Raw genomic sequence first — 27220 nt, forward strand, 5'->3', positions numbered from 1 at the left:
TTTTACTTTAGAAGTAATATTTAGTTTAATTTGAATTAAATATTTAACTTCCTCTTAACTTGTAGCTCTTGACATTTAAAGAAGTCACCCTCCCTCTCTACATTAATTTGTTATTTCTCTTCAGTTGTAGAATGAATACAAATTATTTGTATTTATGCCCTTCCGTGTGAATTTCCTTCAAACTGCGTCTCCAAGAATCAGTGTTCGATGATACTGACCCTTGGAAGATGATGAAGTATGGAGCTGAGATTTAGAACATGGTCATGTTATTTTTCATGAACAAAGTCGTTTGTGTTTTGAATAACAGGGCTCAAGTGAAGACAGAACTTGTCATTTGCAATACTAACTGTATTTAGAATATAGAAAGAATTGAGAAAGAAAATGGGGTCTTTAGGGTAAGATGTGTCTTGTCTGACTATACACATTTAATAGAGCATTATCCAGTCCAAGCTAGTCGTCTTGGCTTGCTTTACAGTCAGTGATGGGAAGTAAACACCTCCAGGCTGCAGTTCCTCGCAGCTATTCAGGCATGTTTCATGAATTGGACGTGTCTCTTTCCTTCCCCTGACTGACTTTTAGCTATTTGCAGGTAGGGGTAGTAAATCCTGCCCTCGGAGAATACAGATGCTATCATTAACCACGAATGCAGCAGAACACAGACCGAGCTGAATGTAAATACTCGGTGAATATTTTATAACTATAAAATCTTGAAGAAATCTCTCAGAGCATAATAAATCACTGATCTTATTTCCACCCTTTTATTCTAAAGGGCCCAGGAATCCCCTTTGAAAGGACAAGCTGATGTAACTTGAATATACGGCTTTAAAGAGTAGTTTCTCCTGCACAGGGAACATTCTCGCTAGTTGTTGTTAGACTGTAATGTTAGCCAAAGCTGAGTTTCAAAAACATTGGTTGTGCTTCCCACCAAGGCGAGGAAAGGGAATCCCGGCATATGAGATAGGAATGACGGAAGGTTTCAGATGCTGGAGTTTGTCCTCATTATTCTCAAATTAAGCATATTAATGAAACGGCTGTTTCTCCTGTGTCTGATAAAAAATGTGTTCTTGTTTAGGGGAATATGATGCATAGATTATAATCTATGTGATGGTTTTGGGAGTTCCTGTCTGAGACCGTTACAGCAAAGCGCTGTAACGCGCTCCTGTCCTGGATTGTGGGAAAGCTGCAGACTGAACTCGGTGATATTGTCCTTGGGTTTAGAGTAAACACGTGCATAACTGTCTCATTCATGACTAGCAGGGCATGCCGCTGCTTTGTTCACAATCACAGAACATTGCTTTCCTGCTTAGGGTTTATTTTGACTTCCTAAGCGTGTATTTCTTTAATACCCAAAGGTTTCGTTTTTATTATCCATTCGAATGTACATAGAAGCAGAACTCAGTTATCAATAAGATGTTTGTTCTCCCTTTTAGCATTCATGGATGTTTTCATAGTCAGCCTGTCGGATCTTATAGTCTGGTATCTTTTGCTGAAAATTCATAGAGAAATGTTTGTTTCTGGGACAGGTGTCAGTTTTCTACTTTTGAGCAGTGTCAAGATTGGCTCAAGCGACTGAACAATGCCATCCGCCCTCCTTCCAAGATAGAAGACCTTTTCTCGTTTGCCTACCACGCTTGGTGTATGGAGGTGTATGCTAGTGAAAAGGAGCAGCACGGGGATTTGTGTCGGCCAGGTACGTGGAACCACTTTGGGGACGGTCACAAAGCCTTTGACTAGAAACTGCGGGTTCGCAGTCATCCAGAACTTAGGAAGAAAGGTTTAAACAAATTCAGCCTGAGCTGTTGTAAACTGAACCTGGAAAATTCCAGGATGGACTTTTTTCTGTACGTAAGTTCTTGCACTCCTTCGCTGGCTGCTGGATGTACTGTATGTGGGCGTTATAGGTATAGTATACCTTCACGTACAGCGAGGTGTCCTGTAACGTCTTGCATGTCTGCCGCACAGTCTGGGTTTTGTTCTGCCTGAACAAAGGAGAGATTAGCTCTTACCGATGCTGATCAATATCTAAAGGGCGGGTGGCAAGAGGATGGGGCCAGGCTCTTTCCAGTGGTGCCCAGTGACAGGACTAGGGGCAATAGCACAAACTGGAACACGGGAAATTCCATCTCAACATGAGGAGAAGCATCCTTGCTGTGAGGGCGGCAGAGCACTGGCACAGGCTGCCCAGAGAGGCGGTGGAGTCTCCTTCTCTGGAGAGATTCCAAACCCACCTGGATGCGTTCCTGTCTAGCCTGCTCTGGGTGCCCCTGCTCTGGCAGGGGGTGGGACTGGATGAGCTCCAAAGGTCCCTTCCAACCCTGACCATTCTGTGATTCCCACCATAGCTACTTTGGGATCAATATGCAAAGCAGTGTGTGAATATCCCGAGGAAATGATTGTGGAGGATTTGACTTAGTTACTCATGTGTAATACTAATAACGTTTTGTTCACCGTGGCAGCAACTTCCAATCTAAAACGTTTTGTATTGATTGTGCCTGCATTTTTTGTAATTGCTTAGACCAGTGGTCTTCAACGTGGATGTTGAGGAGCAGGAGGTGAAGGAGAAGGAAGTCCCTGAGCTGTTCCTGAGGTTCATTCACAGCTGCAAGACAGCGACGTATTTTAGTGAAATATCATCCTTGCTGGAAAGTTTTAGAAGCCCACAAGTAAATAAAAGCTAAAAATTGGGATGCTGGTGGTTATAGCACTTGTTTTTAATATAAGGACATCTGAGTTCCAGGCCCCCTCCCATCTCAGGCTCTCTTCTCTCACAATTCACATATCTGAGAAAAGTCTCCTAGTTATCAGGCTGAGGAATGTTCGGTGATTCTGTCCTTATTACTTATGGTTAGCAGTTACTGAAAATGGGCAAGAAAATCCTCAGAGCAGGATTTTAGACGCGGGTCTTTTTCCCTCCTAACCAAATTCAGGAACTGAAAGACAGCAGACATGTTGATGTCTTCTTGCTAGGTCTCCTTGTAGTCCTTTTCTCTTCCTCACTGAAACAGATGGGCTTCAACCGAACACTAAATTGCTTCAAAATTTATCTAAGTATCAACTTTTGGGGAAAAAATCAAGTTGTTATCAATGTATGTAATGGGAGATTTGAAACGTGGCTCACAGGATCAGCTTTTATAGTCGGAAGGCACAAGTCCGCAAAAAATACAGCTTACTTTTTCTCTGATTGTGAGAGTTGATTGGGATGCTTCGAAAATATCCATATTGGCTCAAAATGCCTCATAAAACACCAGCATTTCAGGAGGAACGGACAAAACGTTAAGGCTAGGATTTCATTTCTCGGAGGAAAATCTAGGATTTCATGCCGTGCGCAGTAGCTGAAAAGTGAAGAGGGAGAAATCAAACAGAATATTCCATTTTCATGTAGTTTCATGTGTTTCTTTTAAAACCCCCTGGCAGTATGCAGCGTGGATGATTGGATGATGTTTCCAGTATTCTCATTTGCTATCCAGAAAAATCCTTAAGAAAGTATCACAAGTTTTAATGACCAAAAGCAGCTGCTAGTGGAGCCCATCCTCAGTGCTGCAAGAGCATGCTGGTTTTCTATTTATTTTTTAAAAAAAAAAAAAAAAGTCACTTGGAAGGGAGAACCTGACGGAGGTCGCTGTCTGGCTGGAATATATTGTCCCAGTTTCACCTCTGCACTTGACAAAGGATCAAAGGGCTCCTCACAGAGCTGCCATCTCTGCGGAGCCATCCAGCTTTTGTGAGCTGGGGACGGAGTCGGCCCATCCGCGCGAGTAGCTGGCGAGAGGAGAATAAATTCAAGCTCATGCAGAGCGCGAGCGAGAAGCGGGAAATCCTTGGCAAGCTCCAGTCTAATTGATCTGGCGACAGGGAAGGTAGAGCAGAACCGCGGTGCCCGTGTGGTGCTGAGACCAGCCTTCTGCAGAAAATTCACGACGCGGGAGGCACAACTAGTTCTTTTTTTTATGGTACTGTTGTACAGTGATGTGATGTAAAGGGAGTGATGAAGGTCAGTCAGGTCCATAGGTTTTACCACCGTGTGTCTTGAAGAGTGGGTATTCTCCCTTTGCACGCAGTGACATTCTCACCTTTTACCGTTCAAAAAGCGTAAGAAAAATAATCTCATCAGATTTCCCTTATGCGGCTATTTTGCACGTTGTCCACATTGTAAAGCATGTCTGGATCTGCAAAATACCATATTCAGTGTATGGTCTGACCTGTAGGAATGGATTAACATAGTAGCTTTTCTTTCACAGTTAATTAAGTCTAATAGTTAGGCTGCTGTCTTCATTCTTAATTTACCTATTTCTCTGTATTTATCTCTAATTGTTCTGTGACATCACATAAAAATAATGTTTCAGATGTGTACGTTTTCATCTTTGCGATAAATATATATCTACATATATCTCAGGTATTGAAAGACTTTAAGGGTTTTCTGAAATACGTAATGGGAAGATGTAATACTTAAACGTTACTTTTTCAACAGATTTTTTCCCCCCTGTTGGGTGGTGCTGTGTCTCATGATTTAATGATACAGTAATTGAGAGAGACAAGCAACGGACAGACTTTCAGAATCATTTTATCTAGTGTCGCTCACGCGCTCGTTAAATTTATCACAGTTCTTACCTCTGTGAACCTGGAGATTTTGTATGTTATTCTCTTCTACGTGTTGCTTGAGTACCTTCTAATTCTCTAAGCTTTCTGTCTATCGGAATAATTACTCTTTATATCCATTGTATATTTTTCAACTGTATTTTGATAGTTTTAAAAAAGCGTCTAGGAAATAAACAGGGCTCATTGCAGTTCCTTTAATATATTAATGCAGGAATTTGTGAGGATCTTGTGACCGATATTTGTGTCAAACAATCACTTCTGCAATTAATCTCCATATCTCCGCATGACTCATGGAGGAATAATGTCTGATTTACAGATGGAATACTGAGATGCGGGTTAAATTACAGGGCTGGCCTATAGTCACGCAGGAAACCTGGGGCTGAAATTGCGCACTAAGTGGCGATTGCCCAAGTTCCGGACCACGTTCCGTATCTTACCCCTTCACCTATCGGTCAGACCAGAGCTTCGTGTTCTTCTCATTGATATGAAATTCTTCTGAACTTCAGAAAAGAAAAACTACTGGAGTTTTCCCAGTGTGACGGATCGAAATTGCTTTTGCTGATGTACTTGATTCCGGTCTGCAGTGTTATTGTTTCTGATGGGAATGTACAGAAACCGGTCGTTTCAGAGCAAACGTCCTGCGTGGCCTTTGGCATTTCTGCAGAGTCGACCAGGGAGAGCCGTCGGTACAAGCTGTGGGTCTCCTCATATGGATTTTCAAAATAAGGTGGTGAAATGTGGATGGTATTTTTGGAGCGTTCCTTTCCCCTTTCAGTTTTTAATAAGTATGAGCGCAGTGGCGGTTTTCTTTAGCCCTTCTGAAAGGCAGGAATCTTGCTGCTTATTTTGCATTTATTTTCTCTCTCTGCTTTTGATACCCAGGAGAACACGTAACTTCAAGGTTTAAAAATGAAGTGGAGCGGATGGGTTTTGATATGAACAATGCCTGGAGGATTTCCAACATCAATGAGAAGTACAAGTAAGTTATGTGGGCTGCTGATTCGCAGCCAAACGGCATCTCAAAACACCAGTTTCGTTAGAACGGATTACTCAAACTTTTTGCAAGTTCTACAGTTCCTAATAAGGGACAATTAGAATGATGATTTTTTTTTTTGTCATTTTATAGAAAAAAATGTGCTTTTAAAGTACTGTTTAATATTTTATTAGCTGTTATAATTTTTGTAGGCTTAGAAATAGCAGGTTTTGATGTGCTTGCTGGAGGACTGCTTAGAGAATAAGCCTTCTAATGGAAGGAAGGAGGAAGTCTTAAGTGGGCAAAGAGTGGAGTTTGATTGCACTTTCTAAAAACGTTTTTTATTGTGTCTTATTCTCTGACTTATGACAAAGACTTCTACTAAAGGAAAAAATAAAGTTGGTTTGGAAGCCTTAAGCTTGTAGATCCTGAAAATAAGAGAAAACACTTTCTCTGGTCCTGAAAGCACAGACAAATGTCCTCTTCGCTAGCTGCTGGAGCAGAGAAAGGTGTTCCTCTGTTCGTGGCTGAGAGGACAGAGTGTACTGCCTGATCCCTAATCCAATTCGGAGCAAAACCAGCAGTAATGCCTTGTGATAAAACAGATTTCATTGCTCTGCCTTTGCAGGATAATGACTTGCAGCTGGTAGTTGATGTCACTGCAAGAAGAGTATCTGTCTTGGTCTCTAAAAATCTAGGGAAGGAAAAATAGCTATCCTGTACATATTTAATACTAAAGAAAAGGGAGAAAAAACCCCCACCTTTATATGTCATATGGCAGCAGAGTGACACACACTACTCCTTTCCTTCCTGTGGCCAGCACTTGAGGAAAGAGCATTTTTTCAGGATAGCTGATTAAATTTTATTTTATTTTTTTTTTTGTGAATAGACCGGTCTTAGACGCGTGCTCAGGTCTGTCCTTCTTGTGCAATAAATGCATCTCTGTAAGGGGATGGGCTGGGGATGAACTGGTTTCCGATTCAGCAATGTATTGCGGTCACTCCTGGCTGCTTGCACTGTTCTCGTTAGCAGTCGTGACGTGATTAGTTAAATAGTGGAGTAGGAGTTGCATCTAGTAGAAGAAAGTCCCGGTTAGCCAGTCAAACATAAGCCAGTACGCTCGGAGTCCTGCCTTCGGCGAGGGTTGATTAGCCAACGTACTTTTTCATACTTAGACAAGTTTCCTGTCTCCAATGCAGTAGTCCAGAGTGCCTCAGCTTCTGTGTTTTGTCACCCACAAATCCAGTGGTTAATTCTTTGGCATGAAGAGGTGGGGAATTTCTTTGCTGTGGTCCATTTTATTTCAGCAGCTGGAGTTAAAAATCGCCTACGTGCGAATTTCCCGAGAAAACACCAGCTTGAATCTTCTAATTCTGAAATGCATTTATGCAGTGCGGTGTTCACAGGGCTTTTTCTATATGCAGAGGAGGAGTTTGTTAACGTACAATGAAAGAGGAATTAACAAAATGGCAGTTTGCTGAGATGAACAGCTGTCAGGTTGCTTATTCTGCTTATTGTGCTGTCTGGGAAGTGTGTAACTGCGCTGTATTGCTTCCGTTCAACCCTTTGTACCGCTTTTCTCGCAGGCTCTGCGGTAGTTACCCCCAGGAAATCATCGTTCCCGCCTGGATCACAGATAAAGAGCTAGAGAGCGTGGCAAGCTTTCGGTCCTGGAAGCGTATCCCTGCTGTTGTGTACAGGTGAGGCTCTCACAAGTGGAACGGCTTTCACCAGGCTGTAAATGGGGTGTTCTAACAAATAAAAGCTGAAATAAGTTGTAACCGGGAATCTTGGCTTGAACGAAAGGTGTTCGGGCTCCTCCGGGCCCCAGATGTCCCCTCACTGCGCCTGACGAAGGTCCAGCTTGCATCTCGCTGTGTTTTTGCATGTATGACGCGGTGTGGAGGGATGCTGCGTGAAGGCCCAGGACCTGCCGGGGTAGAGTTGGGGAAGGGGCAGCAGAACCTGGCGTGGTCCCCTGGGCGCTGCCTGGAGGAGCGGTGCCAAGCTGACCTCCCCGGCACTCTGCCTGCCCCGGAGGATCCCAGAAGCCGTGCGGAGAACAGGACCTCGGAACGAAACGCAAACCGCCCTAAGGGTTTAGATCAAAGGAGGATGTCAGGGGACCCCTCACGTGGGAAAACATTCAGACCTGTATTTAACAGACAGCAAAGTATGACCTCTTTAGACCTGATAGTTTGGAATCTTTGTCTCTACGTTTGCTGCTTATACGTGTATTCTTTTATACCTATTCAAAACTCCGGGAGTGTGTGTGACGGCCCTTGTCGAGCCATAAAAGAGGTGAGGCAGACTTACTCCACATTCGCTCTGAGTGGGAATAATGGTCTGTATCTTTTAATTCCAAACACGTAATGCGGGAGTGCTCGGCATTTGCATTTCCTGCAAGTCATTGCTAGGGCAGTCACCTCTGTTAAGATTGATTTTATTTTTTTTTATATGAAAATGAAAAAAGTAAGATGAAGATCTCAACGGAGCTGAAGAAATGATAAATGGCGTCTCTGGCTTAGCCACTCCTTTGGTTTTTCTCTCATTCTCATCTGGCTAATACTCAGACTGCAGTATAAACAGGGACGAATCCCAAAATTATTTAAGGGAGATGTAAAACTCAAATTACAAAAGAATGTACGTGTTAGCCCTATCTACATATTTCAGATAGTTTTAATCGGACAGTCTCTTCCTTAGATTGAGTCCAGCAATTCTTCATAACAAAATTGCTTTTCTGAGATACTGCTTTTTGGCAGCTCCTTTAGTAAGAAACACATTTCAGCATCTGTTTGGTTTGGGTTTTTTTTTTTTTCAAATATTCTGGAACCTGTCACCTTGGCCACTTTTCTGGGGTAGTTATCCTCCCATAAATATTTAAAATCTCTTTAAAAAAAAATCAGATGACAAAGGGATTAAAAAGATAACGAATACTGATAATTCCGTGAAGTCTGCTCAGCCACCCATTCCTTTTAAACAGCCAGAAAGGAAAAGCCGTTCTCTGAGTGAGTGCTAAACTCGGAGACCGGTAAAGCTGCCAAATTCGCACGACCGGGGTCGGAGGAGCAAGTGTACAAGAGTTAAGAGACATTATTTATCTCGCTTAAGAGTTCTTGTTCTATGAAAGGGGAACAAATTAGCTTGTGGCAGCAGACCGTTCTCTTTAAATCCCCCTGTCTTTTCTCCTTTTTCTTCCAGATAATAAAGGGGTGAGCACAGGCTCTTTCTGAGCGTTAAGGAATTGCTCCATCCTCTGTTCAGCTCTGGGCTGGAGGGGGGAATGCTTTCCAGCATATGCTGGCTTTTTTAAGGCTTAGGGTATTTTATTCTTATGGTAGTGCATATAAGTATCTATATTATATATGTGTGTAAAAGAGAATAGTGTAATTTAGACGTGATTTTGCTTTCAACCTTGAACACTGCGTTTCAGCCACTTTCTGCCTTTTATGCAGTTTTCACGTAATTGGGGGCCGCCTCACCTGCGAGCACTCTTAGCAGAGGGAAGCATCCCTCCGCCTTTCACCACGGCGCAGCAGAGGGAGATCGCCTTCTTTGCCTTCTCGGGTACAGGTTGCGTTCTCGGGGTTTACAGGAGAGTGATTTAAATGTTCAAAAGACCTCATCGACTGAAATTGTTTAGTCCCTGGCATTCCATTTTCTGCAGTTCTGATGAGAGTACGGGTGTTAAATCACGGCATAGTTTTTCATTTGTAATCTCAAAATCAGTGGGAGAAAAGTTTTTTCTCTTTTTTGATCTCTTTTTTTTTTTTTTCCTTATCTTGACATTTAGTAATAGGTTTTTCAAGACATCCCGTTCATCATTCTGTGTTCTAATGGAACTCACATCAGCTGGTGGTTGATGATCCGTATGATTGGAAATCCATGTATGATTGGAAATCCATGTTTCTCTCATCGTTTTCTCTCTATATATGTTACCGTAAAAATAGCTTTTTTTCCTTACTTTTGGAGGAGTAAGGGACAAAAGCTCATTCAGCATTTTTTTATCTGTTGAAAATTATTTTGGGACTATTGATTTCATTATTGATCACATTTTTACAAATTAGCTCTTTTTGCTTTACCTTGGGGGGGGAAAAAACCCCTAATAATGACTTTTTTTTTAAAAAAAAAATGCCTCCAATAACTTGTCTCAGACACTTTTCTGAACACTGGGACAGAGAGAGAGCGCAGAGACGCGGACACTTGGCAACAACTCCCCTCACTGTCTGTTCTTGTAAAGCAGTCGAGAGCTGTGACAGTCCGCGCAGGCTGAAAAGCTGAGCGGGCTGAGTTCAGAGGCGAGCTTCAAAAATACTCGGCTGCGGTTGGGCTGCCAGGAGCATCGCTTCTGCGTGATGAGCAGGTTGCTAGAAAAACCCCGTAGCCGGCTTCTGCGGTTTTTCTCTCCGTTTACAATTTTTGAAAATCTCGGCACGTATTTATGTAGAGAAATCTGCCCTGTAGCGGGGGGTTTGTGGCTTAGCTGGTTTGGTCCCAGAAAAATCAATGTTGGGGAGAAGCCTTTTTGGATTTTTGTGGCAAGACGATAAAGAGGACTTTGTACATGATGTAAACGGTGTCCTAAAGCCGTGCGAAGCTGCTTGGCAATGTTGAAGGTGTCTTTTTCTCTCGCCCGCTGCGGGAGGTGATTACCCATGCAGGCGGCATTTCTGCCAGCACGGGAAGCCGAAGCAAACAGACAATTGCCGTGTACCGCGCTTGCTGAATTATATTTGTGAATTGCAGCAAGGGTGGGGGTTTTTTCAGTTGCAAGTACAAGCAGTTAAGTAGAGCTACGGCAGGATCTATTCAAACCTTCATTAGTCCTCTCTGTCTCTCTAGTTCCAAGGACCTGGTGGATTTATTGTTGCACTCAAAGGGCTGCTGGAACGCAAGGAAGATTAAGCCTGTGCAGAGGCGTACCGTACATCGTACGGTTATACAACGCTTTAGGAAAGGCCTTACAGTTATCTAATGGTGATTTACTGTTTGGTTTCTGTAGGGAGACTGCCTGTTGCTTCGTCTCTAGAGGGTTCGGAAATGTGCAGTGGAGGGTTTGCTTTAATTTTTTTGTCATCTCTTTTTTGGTTGCTGAGATCTGAGTGACACCATCTTACCCCCAGCTCTATCTCTGGGGACCTCGGAATCACACTTAAACTATTTGCTAGTTTGTGTTCCCGTGGCCAGTCCGGTTGGAATGAGTGTGATTCCTCAGACCTCCGACATTACCGTAAATAGAATTGTTTGCTGATTTCTGCTGGTGCATCTGAACATTGCATATTTGTGCAGGCTCGGGAGGGTTAGGGCTTCGCAGCTATCGATGAACTCAAGTTATGACCTAATGAGTCTTTATTATTTGTGGTATAAATAGGAGGCAAGAATCTGGAGATGAAAATATGACTGTTTATGAACCTGTGAAAACGATTCTGCGGGCAGATAGTAATGAAATCTGGGAGAACATATGGAAAAAGAAATGAGCTTATCTGAATGTTCAAAATAGATTTCTTCCATGTGTAATGATGTTTTATTTTCTTTTGTTATTTGTGCAAGCGTACCGGGGAACTAGGTGCCCTTTCAGTGACTGGCATGTATTTTTTGCTGAACTAATTTGATACCAATAGAGCTGTTTCTGGAAGGCTATTCATTCCAGCAGAAACACATTTTCCTTTGCACGCAGTCGGCCGGCACCTGGTGGAAATGCCGCGGCGTTCAGATCACTGTTCCTTTGCTTCGGTTAATGCAGTGCGTCAGTCGCTTCCTCGCGGAGAAGGAATTTGATATGAAACAATTACAAAGCAGCTATGAAAAATACCTAAAAGACCGTATCACAACCTATTTTGGAATTTCAGGTTTTGCAACGAGGAGCCTTCGCCTGCTCTAAGTGTTGCTTTTGAATGAGTGGCCCGAGGCGGGCGCTGCCGCCTACTGCTGTGCCCCGCGGGGACCGCAGCACTGGGGCTGCTCGGCACCTGACGGGCGCTTGACAGCTCCGACAAAGAATTATAAACCGCCTTGTCACACCTCCGTAAACAGTTATGAGAGCGGTGAGAGGAAAAAAAGTTAAGATTTGTAGGTCTGGGTGGGTTCTCTTCCTATTCGGGGCTAAGTCGCAACCCTCAGCGTTGCGTGCCGTTGCCATATTAGAGGGAATTAAACAACTCTTGGTTGACGTGAAGCTGAGATGGCCAGCTTGTTTGCGGGAAGGCTCTAAAATCCTTTGCTGCACTGTATCTGTGCATACTTTATAAATACGGGGTTTTGGTGGGATCCTGAGCAAGAACGGCGATGCCTAAAGGCACCTTGGCTTAAAGGGATGTGTGTTTGCCGGCCGTTGAAATGGAGAACAGGCTGAGTGGTGGGCTATTTCCGAAGGGCCGTGGGGCAGGGAGTGGATATTTCGAGGTGTCCCATCCCTCGGCGTCACCGACTGGCTGCGTGGCTTGAGAGAAGTTGTGTCTCTTCTCCTCCTTGGCTGCTCTTCCTACCTCCGGCTGGGCTGCCCTCCCGGCCGGGGCCGGGGCCTCCGACTCCAGGGCGCTGCTGGCCAAGGTCAAGGAGAACGTTGTTGTCGTTAATGCCACATGGAAACACCTTAGGGAACGGGGAATCACATTTCTGTTGGCAGCAGTGGGATGTGCCGGCGTGGAGGCAGTAAGTGAAATTACAGGGATAACATGTTTCAGTACTCTTTTTTTTTTTTTTTTTTTTTTTTTTTAATAATAGATTGTAGGAGGGAGTTTGTAAATCTTTTTCAGAGTATGTTTGCAGTGGTTGGATGCGTTTTAATTCTTTCAAATCTGTTCTTTATGTTTAATACAAGAAGCTAGGTCAAATTTGAGAAAATAACTACTAACTCTTCAGACACTTCAAAAAAAATCTGCTTTTTAAAGTTTATTTTATTTTTAATACCACTCCCCAGAAGAGGAAAGCTGTGTTCAAGTTAGCTCGTTCTTCAGTTATCTCCCTGACATATTTTTTATTGATGGGCTCATTTCTGTACTCCATTTGCCAGTCCTCTGAAGTTTTATCAGTATATGGAGTGCTTGCAATTTACATCACATTTTAGAAGACAAATATTCTGTTAATAAACAGATGTTTTTCAGTATTCCTTAGGTGTCTGTAGCACAGTTTACTTGCTTGTGGAGTTTGTTATTTACCAGCCTGGCACCACACTGGTGCTTCCACGTAAGAGCTGCTGTTGCTCTTCATCAGCCCCTTGGTGCCCTTCTGCTAGATCCCGTCGGTGTTTGAGAGGCAGCAGATGAAACGCTCCCCAAATTGCGTCGGGAAGAGGGCTGGAGAAGACCCACGCACAGAGGAGAAGCAGCTGGAAAGGGTTTGGCAGAGCCACCGCTTTCCAACAGATGCTAATGCCAAACTTCAGAATGAGTAAAAGTGCAGGTATTTAGCATCCTGAGATGCGAAAGGCTCTTTTCCTTTTAGTCAGTGAAACGATACCTACGAGACAGTCGCTTCTAGATGGGGTTCTGCAGCGTTGAAGGGCCGCCTCCTGTGAGTCGCGGGTGATGCCTAGAAAGGGATGCCGTCGGCGTACAAGAGTAAGGTGTTGCGTTACCGTTCGACATCGTCCAACAGAAGGCGTGCCAGATTCTGCCAGTATTTCCTCCCAAAGTTGTAATGTTCTTCAGAATTAATTAGTGGTATGTTTTGATTTTAAAAATCGCATCAAAAAGTGAATCTGGGGTTTTACTCCTGTCTCCTAGCTTTAACATTCGCATGAGTTCAGTTGAACTTTCCCATTGATTCTGACGTTACAGCAGTACACCTGACTATCCAGCAGGTGTTGAATACCTCTTTAATGCCTCATCTGCTGTTCCAAGATGTTCACTGGCCAACAGGCAACGATATTGAGCAAGAAAATGCTTTGTTTTCTCTTACTGACCTCGGCTTTGACTTTTACCTTTCAGTGACTGTGTGGTCACAGTCAGCATTTTGAGGGGAAGCACGTGGAATACGTCGCCACTGAATCACAGGTTGAGGATAGCTGCCGAATGATAGACAGATCCCCGACAGGAATTAAACTACTGGAGTAAACCATTTAATTTTTCATGGTTTGCATCCTGATTCTTCCGAGTTATGCACCGCTGTTGGTTTTATTCTCTTCTTTTTCAGGCACCAGAGCAATGGAGCGGTTATTTCCCGCTGTGGGCAGCCCGAGGTCAGTTGGTGGGGCTGGAGGAATGCAGATGATGAACACCTTGTCCAGTCTGTAGCCAAAGCCTGTGCCTCAGATTCAAGATCCAACAGTAACAAATTAATGAATGGAAATTGTTCCAGAGATTTCTCCAATGGAGGGGACCTCTCTGATGTGGAATTTGGTAAGTTTGTCACTGTTCCTTTCCTGTAAAGGGCAGAGCTTTATATAAAAGCTTTATCTCTTATACCTACTGTAACAGATTCAATCTTCTGTATTTAATTAGGCGTTCTCCAATTTCTGGATGCACAGCGCACGTGCATTGCGGGGCTTGAGCGAATCTCTGTTGTAAACAATGTCAGAAGCATCCTTTCCGTTATTCATCGTTGCGTATCCTCTTCCCCAGATTCCTCAATCTCGAATGCTTCAGGAGCAGAGAGTTTGGCAATCCAGCCTCAGAAGCTTTTGATCTTAGACGCACGATCTTACGCAGCCGCGGTGGCCAACAGAGCCAAAGGTGGAGGCTGTGAGTGCCCAGGTAAGTGCTGGTTCTTCTCGGTTTTCTATTAAGTTCATCAAAGGGATTTGCTCAAATATAATTATGCTGATACACTTCAGTACTGCATATTTAACAGACCGCGTGGATGCAAGCGCTATTCATCTATAGGAAAGTTCTGGATCATTGCAGCTATCACCCAGCCCTTCAAAAGGACAGGTTTAGCTGTTAATTAAGTCTGTTTCTTAGAGCATAAAACCAGCTGGTAACAGTGTTCAGCAAATGCTGAACTGTGTGGAATATGCTGATCACCTTTCCCCTGCTGAGTCAAATGTATAAACCGGAGGGAGACAAAGGTGTCCGGTCTGCTAATGTCTAATAAAAACCTAACAAACTTGTAAAAATCCACTAACCATAGAGGATAATAATATTCTGGAATGGTTGGGCAGAATACAACTTTTCAGCAGTTTTTCTAAAGCTGAAACGTTTTTCCGCCTTTATATCATAACCCAAAGCAACTGAAATCCAGATTCATCTTGCGTTTGTAACACATTTCCAATTATCACTTTCTGTGTTCTTTGGCACTTGTAAATTGTTGGTGTTATAAACAAGATACTATTTTATGGTCAGTACTGGATGGGAATGCAGCCTGTTAAAATTCCATGGGTGGAGAATCTAGAAAAAAACACCGGACAGAAAAACTACAGATAAGATAACAAAAGCTATTTTGAGCGTATATTCTCGTTTTGGTCTTTGCTGCAGTAGCAGCACTTTGATATGTAGTCACCAGTAAGAAAAGATGAATTTTCCATTTACCACCTCAAAACTACTAAATAACTCATCATCAGAATATAAAATTTCAAACCCGAAAAGCAGAGTATACAAGAAGTTTCATTTTCTTCCTATATATCGGTTCTTGAATTCTTTGTAGAAAACGTCCAAACAGCTTGTCACCTTCGATAAATTTGACCTGCATTAAGTGCTTCCTTTTTGCTGCTAAGTTTCTTCCGGATATCGCCAAGTTTGCTTTGCTCTCTCTGTATAAAAATTTCAGTTATGTTATGCTTTATTTATAACGTAATTCAGTAAAGAGACCAAACAAAATACTTAAATTGCCTGGTACTGTCAGTCGCTGCTGACTGTAGTTTCATAGTCCCTCACTAACAGGATGTTCTGGTTTGGACCAGAATTTGTTGGGCTGTTACCACTTAAGAAATCAAATGATTTTGATTTGATTGCTCTTGATTTTGATTTGATCATGCTCTTCGAAGAGACTACTGCGTTTTCTTGCGCAGGCACTCATTATCCCGTATTCTGAATCCTGAGTAATGCTTTTTTCTCTTGTGGAAAAGGCCATTTTAGCTGTCACATCATCATTTTTTGTGCAGACAGAAGCGTCAGGACAGAGGCGAGCTAAATCCAGGAAAGATGATTGAATTAGTATTTTTCTGCATCACCTTGGGTGCTCCCTCTGCCTAGGGAACGCTGTCCGTACGGATCCTTCCTCCCCAGTAGCGCAGAGCTGCGCGAGCGCATCCCATAGCAACATCTGACGGCAGGCTCAGGAATTCCGTCTGTCTGCTGTTTTCCGGAGCTTGGAGGATTTCTCACGGGTGTGATGCTTGTTCCTCATAATGGGAAAAAACCTCAGAATAAAGCAGTGAATGAAGTAACCTTTCAGTGGTTAGAAAAAGGAATATATAGCTTCTATAAAAATATATAGTAGTGTACCAAATTTAAGAACATCCATAAATTACCAGTTAAATATTGTTTATGCTTCGCAGTCTCTTAATGGTGTTTCTCAGTCTTTTCCAAAACATTCTATAACCTCGAGCACAGCGATATCACTATTCCCACAGGTTTGTATCTGCTTTTTGTAAGGTGAAGGGAAACGTTGAAAATAAATACGCAGACACTTTGCTGACTCTTTCCTGTTTTGCTGTGCTGTGTTGTAACGTCCGGAATACCTACCGAACTTCAAGTACTGATTTCTCCTTACAGAATATTCGTAAACAGATTATTTCATTTGCCCACAGCAGCAGTGGGTGGTTTTTTTTCATGAAAAAGCTTCTTTTAGAAATTAAACTCAGTGTAGTTTTTAGTTTCTTCCCTCTCTCTTGAATCTAGATATTCCCCTACAGAGTACTATCCAAACTGTGAAGTGTTGTTCATGGGAATGGCAAACATTCATTCTATCCGAAAGAGCTTTCAGTCGCTGCGTTTGCTCTGCACACAAATGCCAGATCCTGGAAAGTAAGTGGATGTTTGGTGGGTTTTGCCTTTGTTTACACCTTTCTGAAACTGCGTTCTTCTCCTGCTGATTAGTAAACTGAAATTCAGTGGGTTTTCCCCTTGGTGAGTTTTTTCCCTTGGTGACTTTCCTGTGTAATAATTCTAAGCTGTATTTTTTTGTTTCTATGGAATTTGAGCTAAAGGAAGTCATTGGTTTATTATCATTGAAGTGAACCTAGAAAATGAGATCTGGGATTATAATGTAGCCTTGAGTATTGATACTGCTACTACTGTATTGATTGTTACTACTTCCAGGTGGGCTTCTGAGAGCCAGCACTTAGGCTTACCTGCTGTTCCTGGATCTCTAATCTTTACAGCTTGGCTGTCTCTCAGAAAATTCTAGTGGTGTTCCATGCGCTTCACGCATGTATCGTGTCATTTCAGGAGACACATTTCACAGCCCTCTAATGCTGTGGGATAACTAGCCTCTAATGGCCCATCATCTCAGGAGCTTCTGAGGTTGGGTCTTCACTAGGTCACTGTAGTTGCACCAGTCCTGTTTCCCCTGTTTTGCATTTGCTGCTAAGAGTCTTCCATGGTTTCAAAGCAAATCCAGAACGGCCACCCGTACTAAACTGGATATGTAGATCTTCATAGGGTAGAGAGTCATAAGATGCCTACAGCACGCCTTGTCAAGGCTGGGAATCGTTGAGATATGGGAGATTGGCACCTCAGGTTCCACCCTTTCATGGAAGCACAGAGTTGTCGGGGGCATAGAGCAGCATCCCAAGACGTGCCAGTGATGCTGGGACCACTGGGGAACTGAGTGCGCAGCTTGGGGGAAGGGAGACAGCGGAGGCTGCTGAAAGCTGTGATTACCCCCTAGCGCTTACATTGTCCGTTGCTGCTGGCGTGTTATGCTCTTGTCTGAGGAAATGTTATTGAAGCTTTTTGCAAGTCTTATGCAGCAAAGCACGTACCAGAGAGTGGCTGTTCCTCAGGTGTCGCGCGTGGCTTTGTTCCTTACAAATCTGGGAAAGCGTTAATGAGAAATAAATGAAAAATATTCAAGAATGACGTTCACAGCTTATTAAAATAGGAGCTTTGCTTTGATAAATTCAAAGAGCCAAACCTGAAAGCATTTTAAAAGAGCAAAAACTGTCTTCCTTTGTTTTCCTCTAGTTGGTTATCGGCTCTGGAAAGTACCAAATGGCTGCAGCACTTATCTGTGCTTCTGAAATCTGCGCTGCTCGTCGTTCATGCCGTGGACCGAGACCAGCGACCGGTCTTGGTGCACTGCTCGGACGGCTGGGACCGAACCCCCCAGATCGTGGCGCTGGCCAAACTGCTGCTAGATCCGTATTACAGGACCACAGAGGTTTGTAAACCGCCTCTTAGCGCGTGAGGTAGTTAGTGAGCATGGGTCCTCTTTTGAGGAAGTCTGTTTATGAATGGGTTTGGGTTTTTCCACTAGCAAAAGCAGGAGTTTACCAATGGTACTCTGCAGATGCAGTTACATATATGTGTAAATATAGTCTGTAATTCAAGAGCAGATTATATTTTTCCCCTTTGCTGTAGCTGCACGGTCGTGGTCTGCGCTTCCCCATGTTTAGCTTAGCAGTATCTAGTACCGAGTGCTACGTATTGCAGTTTCCATTACACCACTGCAGTTTCTCAGCCAACTATTGATACAAAGCCTTTTATATCTCTTTTATAGATTTCCCAACTGCGTGTTTTTCCAGTTTCACATTTTCGTTGTCTTCTGTCACTTAGTTACATTGCTTTTGTTTTTTCAGCCTGATTTCCCCCCCTGCCCCCCATCACTTTTCAGCATTGTGTGATCCGCGATGGCTGGATTCCATCTGCCAGCCCACACGCAAGATGCCTTTGTTGTCTAGAACAGAAGCATGCATCTCAACGCCATGCTCTAAAATACTGCTTAAAGGACCAGGAGTTGAAACTGTAGCAATGTCTTTTCCGTGAAATTGTGGAAACTTCCTCACATCCTTTTTCACATGGGTTCTGGAGGTCGGCATCCCTCAGGTCCTTGGCGCAGAACCTCCTCCTGGTCCCTCCTAAGAGTGCTGGTGTTCCCGATCAAAGTGCAGAGTTCTTCCGTACGCACCCTTTGCCTTCCTCCTTGTCACCACCCACATCAGAGGAAGCCATAAATTCTACCTGTCTGTGCAAGGATCAGAAATGTTTAGGAAAATGAGTCTTCAGTATTGTCACATTTCAAGCTTTTCGGCCGTCGGCTATTATTTTTGCTCTAATTACAGCCACTGACTTAATAAGCATGCTCTACAATTTTCTTTCCACTAAGAATCAAAACCTTCCTAATCTGTGATGGTTTTTTAGGGGCTGGAGGATGAGGAGTCGCATTCAGGCGCTCAGCCAAGCGCTGTTTTGAAACGTTCTTTGCCCTTTGTGTTTGCATGAGAAATCATGCAATTCAACCTTTAATCAACCTCGTGACTGTGCTACATTTGGTAGGCGCACAGGCGATCGCTCTCTCTGAGCATGGATGTCCCGGCCGGGATGAATTTATTTTTTTTTTTATTTTCTGACGGACGGATCTGCCCATGATTTTCAAGGGAGAGCTTGAAATTTCCTCTCCTGTCCACATGTTGGTTACCACGATCCAGAGGGTTTTGACCAAGATTCCTACTCGCCCCTGCCTGGCCAAGATAGGTCTCCTATCACGGTCTTCCCTGCCAGTCACCGAGGACTTTACCTGCCTTATTCCCTTTGCTGTAGGCTTGGGAATTCATATCTGTCCTAGTTTCGTTGTGCAACATTTTGGAACACGGAGACATTAGGTAAAACTGTAAAGAGAAGTAATGAGGGCAGTGCTGAAGGGAAACGGGAGTGAGTGAGGACACAGTAATAAGGCGATTCTCAGGAGTATCGCGCCGTCTTAGAAAACCGAACCAAAGGAAAATAGGAACTTCTCATCTGTACTTTTATTTCTGCAGGGTTTCCAGGTGCTAGTGGAGACGGAGTGGCTGGATTTTGGCCACAAGTTTGCAGATCGCTGTGGCCATGGTGAGAATTCGGATGACCTAAATGAGCGCTGCCCAGTGTTTTTACAGTGGCTGGACTGCGTCCATCAGCTCCAGAGGCAGTTCCCTTGCTCTTTCGAGTTTAACGAAGCATTCCTTGTGAGTTGTGGCTTGAGAGATTGCTGTTTTATAGACTGCTGCTAAACCGGTACCCAGCACTAACACGCTATAGTGCCCCGAGGGTTTCTGATTTTCCCATTTATCTGTGATACACTGCTCCCTGATAAAGGAAACAGGAAAACTGCCCAGATGCAGGAGACAAAAGCACTTGTATACTTCATGGGCCCTGAGGTCTGTTCACTTTTCAAACAGAAGCGGGGCCTTTGAGGACTTCTTTTAGGCTTTTAAAGAAATAAATACATGATACAAATTTAATAGTCTCACCTAAGAGGTGCTGAAATAACTCCGGTATAACAACAGAGCATGAAAAACTCAGTTACTGGCACTATAAACTTCCCCCTACTTTGATCTTGTTTTGAGTTGAAGACACCTCCTCTAAACCCGACCTCCCCCTTACCTTTCCATTCGTTTTTCCTGTTTCACTGCTGAGAAGATGGGGGATATACGAGCTGTGTTTGTTCTCTGTCGAAGCAGACAGCTCTCCTATTTGAAATTTGCCTCGGATGGTCAAAATCAGTTCTGGAGGCTGGAAAGCGGGTCTCTGGGAAAGGGGCAGTCGCTGCCCGCGGGACTAGTAATCTGAAGAATAAAAGTTTTTATGAAATGTCTGATCCGCTCAGAGATTTAAAGCGCATTCCTCTGATTGTGCCTGGCTTGAGTTACCACTTGCCAGCTCAGCCGTGTAACCGAGTCTCTGGGCAGTCCTGGCTTAGCTCAGTTGTGAAATGAGATACAGAGGGTTATAACTGGCTTCACGGCACACTGCTAATCTGCAGGAGCTGTGGGTGAACATACCCGTACGTTCTGGCCGGTTTAGAGTAAACCCTTTATTTTATTAGATTATTGAAGTACTTGTCTTCATTTAACATCTGAATAATCCCATGGAAGTCATTTATACGCTTAACGTTAAGTTCATATTAAGCTGTTTTGTCAGACTGGGGCCACAGCATGAAGTGAATAACGATCAGGGGGTGTGTGCTGTGTGCATTTATACCAACCTACAGAAATTAACATTTTTTTCCCCACCTTTCTTTGCCTTTCCGTGCTGCATTAACGTTTTGTAACGGGTATCCCGATTCTCATCTTTGCCTATCCTACGGGGCTATGAGTTTGAATCAGCAAGACTTTTGTACTTGATTATGAACGAATATTTCGTCTTTATATTTTATGATTTGAAAAGATTCTGCTATGCTCGAGTTCTTTTGCAGTTAGTTTATAAGAAGGCACGCAGAAAATGCTCGGTGTGTTTGTATGTCAGTCTGCAGGAAGCGGGTGAAGGAAAGATTTGCCGCTTAAGCCTGAATGTTGATTCTCGCGTTACGCTGATATCTTCTGCCATATGACAATATTGGTATTGGTCTGTGCAGGTCAAATTGGTGCAGCACACCTACTCTTGCCTCTTTGGTACATTCCTGTGCAACAATGCGAAAGAGAGAGGAGAAAAACACACTCAGGAACGGACCTGTTCTGTCTGGTCTTTGCTGCGGGCAGCAAACAAAGCCTTCAAAAACCTGCTCTACTCCTCCCAGTCCGAATCTGTATGTATCCTTCCTTCCCCACCACGCGGGCAGAGTCCCGGCAGGGGCTCGCAGGTGTAACCTTCTCAAAAGTGTGTACCTTAGGAAAGTACCTGAGCTTGTAGCAGTGGGACGTGGTAACGGCTTAGCCGTCATCATGACTACGGCGTAGAGATGGGCATTTCCAGAACAGTGTGCTCAGCTCTCCTCATCGACGTTTACCTTTGAACAGAGGGTTCCATCTGACGTTGCAAGTCTTACGTGAAGTTTGCTGATGTTTGAGGAATGTCGAATGCAACCTCAGAAATGTCTCTGTGCTGGAAATGCGTTTTCTGTGACTAAATGTTTTGCTTTATCTTTTGTAACAGAAAACATTTCAGAATTTGACAAATAGACCTTTCTAGAGAACTAAGCTATGTCAGAGGAGCGTCATGAAATTGCATACAGACCGAGACACTGTGTCTATATTAATCTTAAATCTAAACAGAAAAAGTAACTCAGATTATTTAGTATATCTTTGTTTCTCTTAATACTTCCACGATTTCGGTTTGGCTCTTCCGTAGTAATAGCTGACTGCAGCCTCTGGGACGGGACTGACCCTCACCTCTTTGTGTATTTGACGAAAGGGCACGTAGGGCATTTAGGGATGCAGCGCCGTGGGCATGTGAACAAACGGTCAGTCATCAAATGTCATCGGGATTAGGAGCAAAGATGTTTATAAATATTTAAACCCTTTTTGTTTATGAAAGTATCAGAGGCCATAAACCTAACTGTAAGGACTAAGCAATGTTTTTGCATGTGATAGATGCGGCTTTTAATTGTTCCTTAGAGGAAAATGAAAACCTGGCTTAGTAGAAGAGAGCTTATGCCTCCATTTGATAAAAAAAGATTGATTTTATATTCACGTCAGCCCGCTGGGGCTGTCTGTCTCCACTGGGCAGCGGACGTGCAGCCCTCGCTCAGACTGTGCGCGGGTCCCATTTGTCACTGCGATGGGCAATGCCCTTCAGGGCTTTTCCACCTGACGTCGCCGTCGTAAGAGTGGATGTGATAGCTGAAAGCATGAGATAAATATGGCTTGTGAGGACTGTTAAAGCTACGGATGCATCTGAGTTTTCCCTGAAAGTACCAGCAGGTTGTCTCCACTGGGCAGCGGACGTGCAGCCCTCGCTCAGACTGTGCGCGGGTCCCATTTGTCACTGCGATGGGCAATGCCCTTCAGGGCTTTTCCACCTGACGTCGCCTCTGAGTTTTCCCTGAAAGTACCAGCAGGTTTGCCCAGGAGGAGCAGGGAGAGCGCTCTTGAAGCGGGCGGTGGGGACGGGCAGCCGTTCCGGCCTGGGGCTGCCCTTCCGTGCTGTGTCCCGCAGGAGAGGTGCAGTCTCGGTGGCTTGGCCTCTGCTCTCAGTAAACGCTACGCTGTAGCACACTGAGCTAATTAGGCTCATTTGGCTGTACGTGGGAGTTTTTGGTAATTTCCTGTCTTGCGTTCCTCTTTTTGGTGGTTTTACTTCAGTGTTTAAAAGGTGCCTCTGTGACGCAGCCGCATCTGTTACTAAACCATACTCGTTTAAGGGCAGCACCCACCAAACCAAGCCGCCCCGCAGCCCTCCCTCCGCTCTGCGGCAGCAAAACCTGACTCTTTCTCTGCCGCTGCCTGCTTTGCCACAAGAAAGCTGCCTGGGAAAACAGTGGAATTGATGGGGTGACCCCAAGGTGGTTTTAAAGAGAAACAGAAAGCACATTGCCCCGTCAAGGAATCCCTTTTAAGAGCAAGCTGCCTCTTCAGCAGAGCATTTCTGCCTGTACTTAACTTTTAACATACGAGCGCTGCCATTAAAGAGAGGGTTAGCTTGGATGAATTAGAGCCCGTAGGAGGAGGTTATTAGTTCAGCTCTCATATGGCACGGTGTAGTACAAAGTACGAGGAAATCTCTGCGCTGACAATGGCCCACTGAATTCTTCAGCAGTTTGAATTGCTCAGCAGCATTATTAAGGTGTAGATTCGCCCAGAGCACGTTGCAGCAATTCATTCATGAGGAGCTGAAAGCCAGCATTGTTACGCCTCGGCCTCTGTCTCGGAAAGAAAAGATAATTACACATCCAAGGGTAGCTGATTAAAAACGTGCCGTAGCTGCTCGTTAGCCTTCGGAGTTATCTGGAGATCTAGCAAAGCCTCCCAGCTGCGGACCTGAATAATAAACTCCCCCGGCGCGATCTGAACACCCCTCTGCGTTGCGGGAGCCAGCAGTTGGGCGTTTCTGAGCGCGGTGTGCTCTCCCCTCCCAGGTGCTGTACCCGGTGTGCCATGTGCGTAACTTAATGCTCTGGAGTGCTGTTTACCTGCCGTGCTCTTCCCCCTCGACACCCGCTGATGACACCTGTGCCCCGTACCCTGTTCCAGGCTCTAGCCCTGAAGATCAGCCTCTGGGCAGGTGAGCCTAGAGCTCAGAAATCCCGTCCTGTAAAGTAAGATCAACAGAGAATATTGTGGGGATATAAAGAGGAGAATACTTGTGGTGGGAGGGAAGTCTTTTTCACAGGCTTACTTGTGGGACTGTGGGACTGACCTGCCCAAAAGCAGTCTGTCGTTCTTTCAAAAGGGGTTAAGTTTCAGAGGTGATCGCGTAACAGAGACAAGATTAGCAAATAGAGTTAAGCTCCGGGTATTGCTTAGCCCTCTAAGATTCCTTATATCCTTGTGGGATATAAGCTTTCATTTGGTTATCTTGAATTTTAGTTCTTTTTCTGTGTTGCGTAACTATTTCTGGGCTGTTTAGTGCAACGATTCTGAGCGCATGTCACTTAGGAGGTGTGACCAGACTGTGAGCAGTTGTGCTTTGTGGTAAAGGGCTTATTCTGGGAATGTTTGAAGTCTGATTGAACGTATTTTCCTGATGGCAACACAAAGGGAGTACCGAAGCAACTCTGCGCTACAGATGGTCAAAATGTGCTCTGAGATAATACTTCACAGAAGCCCATTAGTTACCAGATTGTTACTGTCCTAATTGTGGGGGGAGTTTATAACCGTAGCAGCTAAGCATTTAAAAAAGAACAACAAAAAAAAAAAATAATCCCCTGACTTTGGATTCTGATTATTTGTACCTTTATAGGTTACCAAAGACAAGATCCTTTGATAATCTGACGACAGCCTGTGATAGCAGCGTGCCTACAACCAATCGACGTAGTAGCGACCCCAGCCTCAATGAAAAGTGGCAAGAGCACCGCCGGTCTCTGGAGCTGAGCAGCCTCGGCAACCCCGGGGACGATCCGTTCGACGGAGAGAGCCTGAGTAAGCAGGGCAGGGCTCCGGTGGGAGCAGAACTCTCTGTTGCGGCTGGTGTGGCAGAGGGACAGATGGAGAACATTTTGCAAGAGGCCACTAAAGACGACGTTGGTCTGGAGGAGCACTTAAGGGGCAGTCTGGAGACAGCAGGGAAAGGGGATGAGATTGCCCTGGATAAGGAGAAGAGAACTGAGAATCTTCATCTCTCTGAAAAGGCTGAGGCGGATAAAGGTATTGTAATGAACAATCCAGCATCCAATCCACGTCCGGTTTCACAAGGTGCTTCGGAGCTTAAAGGACAACCGGAGGAGCATGCTGAGCTCAGTCACGCTCTCCAGAAGTTACCTCAGGTGAAGGGACTACAGGCTGTTCCTTCGGAGGGCTTTGTACATAGAGATGCTCAAAAGAATACGGAGGAGGAAGGCGTTAGCAAACTTGAGGGAGAAGCAGAGAGCCTGCACGGCGTGGCGCAGGCCGGCCTTCCGTTCCCTCTTACAGTCCCGCACGAGGCAAGAACATCCAACATTGAAAGTTCTACGGAAACCTTAACGGAGAACGAAGCAAAGCAAGAGCTCGTTCCCAAGGGCCCTTGCCATAGACCTCACCCGCTCGACAACAGCGCTGACGGACTTTCTCGAACTATTGAAAATAGGCCAGAGGGGGAGAGCGTGCTGGAACTTCAAAAACTGGGAACAAAAGTACATAGGACTTCTGGTAGCAGCAACACACACATCCCGATGCCTTCCCCTTGTGCCTTGCCTTTAGCTGAATGTAAGGATGAGATTGTGTGTAACGGAGAGCTGGAGCCCGAGAACAAGATGACAGAGAAGCCCGCGGGGTTTAGTATTGCCCAGAAATACCACGCGACAAACGGACACTGTGTGAACGGAGAGGACGGTCGGATCAAGGCCTCTCTGAGTCGGCAGGTCTCCGCAGCCAGCTGTAGTTCCGCACAGTTTCACTTGAGGAACTTGCACCAAAAATGGGTGTTTAGTCATCTTGGGAAGCAGCAGGCAGCCAGCAGCCCCGACCAACCTGCCAGGAGTCACCTGGACGATGACGGGATGCCTGTCTACACTGACGTTATCCAGCAGCGCCTGCGCCAGATAGAAACTGGCCATCAGCAAGAAGTGGAGACCTTGAAGAAGCAAGTGCAAGAGTTGAGGAGCCGGTTGGAGAGCCAGTTCCTGAATAGCTCCTTACGTCTCAATGGTGATTACGGAGACGAAGTGGTAAGTGAAACGGTAATTGGGCCACTGCTGGAAGCAGCGGGCTAGTCAGTCACGTGCTGGATCTCGCCATACTGTCAGCTCTCGGTTCATTGGTCAGGTTGTGATTTTTTTGGCCGTGCAGGCTTTTATAAAACTCTCAAGGTCATTTAGAAGAGGGCAAACGACTGAGTACACGGCAAATGGCAATTAACGATGACTAATATTTTCCCTGTATTTCAGTTTGACCATAAATGCGCCAAAGGGTTTTTTCAAGACGGGTGTTGCACAGCGTACTCACACATACTGAAACACCTTCATTGGCCTTATTTAAAAAACCAACCAACCAAACTTTTTTTTTCCTGTCGTTTTCATACATGGTTAAAGATATTTTTCTAAGGATGTGAACGTGTCATTTATGGGGACAGGAGCGTAGGACTGATCTCTTGGTGCTTTGTATGCTTGGGGTAAGAAAGATGCCGCCGTGGCTGCTCTGTTTGTTAGCTCCAACCCAGGAACTTCAAGCCATCCCCTCTTCCGAAAAGCCTGCTCGAGGCTCCTTAGCTGGAATAAACCGAGAGCTTTAGGCTTTTTCTCAACAAATTAAGGATTTTAAGGGACCTTTTAAACTGGCTGTGCTTTTACTTGGAAGTGTTTAAAGTCCTCAAAGTAGAGACTTAAGTTTGAGGTGTGATTCAAATGCAGTACGCTAATGGCTGTAGCAGTTAAAGGATCTATGTAATTGGGGGTGCAAAAGAAATTTTAAAATCAGAAATGAAATAAGTGTAATCCCAAGTTCAAGATCTCAATAGCGAGCAAGTTTTCTATACGTCTCTGTACATCTTGGGTGGTTTTTTAAGTTTCTCATCCCCTACCTGTTTTTAACCCAATTCCTCCTCCTCTTTTGACTAATAAATAATAAAAGTCAAAAGAAATAGAGTCACTGGCCTTATACTGTTGCTTGAACGTACCAGTGGTTCAGAGAACAAGCAGAGTCCTGTTCTGGAGGGGCCTTCGCCCAGACCCGTTCTGTAGGCTGCTGCAAAACTTGTCTTTTTAAAGGCCCAGTATTATTAGTGAAATAAAATCAGCGAAGAGGGAAGCAGGCAGGCACGGGAGGAGGAGAAGGAGAGGAAGGCGAGGAGACGGAGGATCCCTGAGACGGAGTTTGTATCCTCCTGTGGGTTTGCACGCCGGGCAGAGCGTTGCGGGTTCTGAGGCTGACGTAGCACCCGGTGAAAATATCCTTTTCCCGCGTACCCGTTGTAGTGGGTTTTCTACGCCTGCAAAATTGGAGAAAAAAAAAAATAAAATAATCATAAGAAGTTTCCAACTTCTGTTTATATGATGTAATACTGTTCAGAAGTGGCAGAGGTGCTGGATAGTCCCAGGTACATTTGTTGTGAAAAACGCTCAGAGCGTTTTTGGCTGTTCGCATCGGAGGTGACAGCACGAAGTGCCCCTCTTGGGCGTCCCTTTCAACAGGGTGGCATTTCACTGGGGTGGGGGTTCTACCGCCGGCAAAAACGTGCGTTCCTTGGAGAAAGGCGGGGATTTGGCTTCATTGATTATATT

At 44.6% G+C, this 27220-nt stretch overlaps 1 protein-coding gene across 1 annotated transcript in view; it reads left to right on the forward strand.

The window, feature by feature from the left end:
- MTMR3 (myotubularin related protein 3) overlaps positions 1 to 27220 on the forward strand; it is a 57482-nt gene that overhangs the window by 24472 nt on the left and 5790 nt on the right. Inside the window, 11 exon segments of the mRNA XM_009889010.1 lie at positions 1524 to 1690; positions 5479 to 5575; positions 7156 to 7269; positions 13703 to 13908; positions 14131 to 14262; positions 16362 to 16473; positions 17635 to 17830; positions 19428 to 19613; positions 21002 to 21172; positions 23441 to 23586; positions 24265 to 25669. Of these exon segments, the coding sequence (XP_009887312.1) occupies positions 1524 to 1690; positions 5479 to 5575; positions 7156 to 7269; positions 13703 to 13908; positions 14131 to 14262; positions 16362 to 16473; positions 17635 to 17830; positions 19428 to 19613; positions 21002 to 21172; positions 23441 to 23586; positions 24265 to 25669 (2932 nt within the window).

Source organism: Charadrius vociferus, unplaced genomic scaffold (assembly GCF_000708025.1).
Source record: "Charadrius vociferus isolate BGI_N301 unplaced genomic scaffold, ASM70802v2 scaffold1351, whole genome shotgun sequence".
Lineage (NCBI taxonomy): Eukaryota > Metazoa > Chordata > Aves > Charadriiformes > Charadriidae > Charadrius > Charadrius vociferus.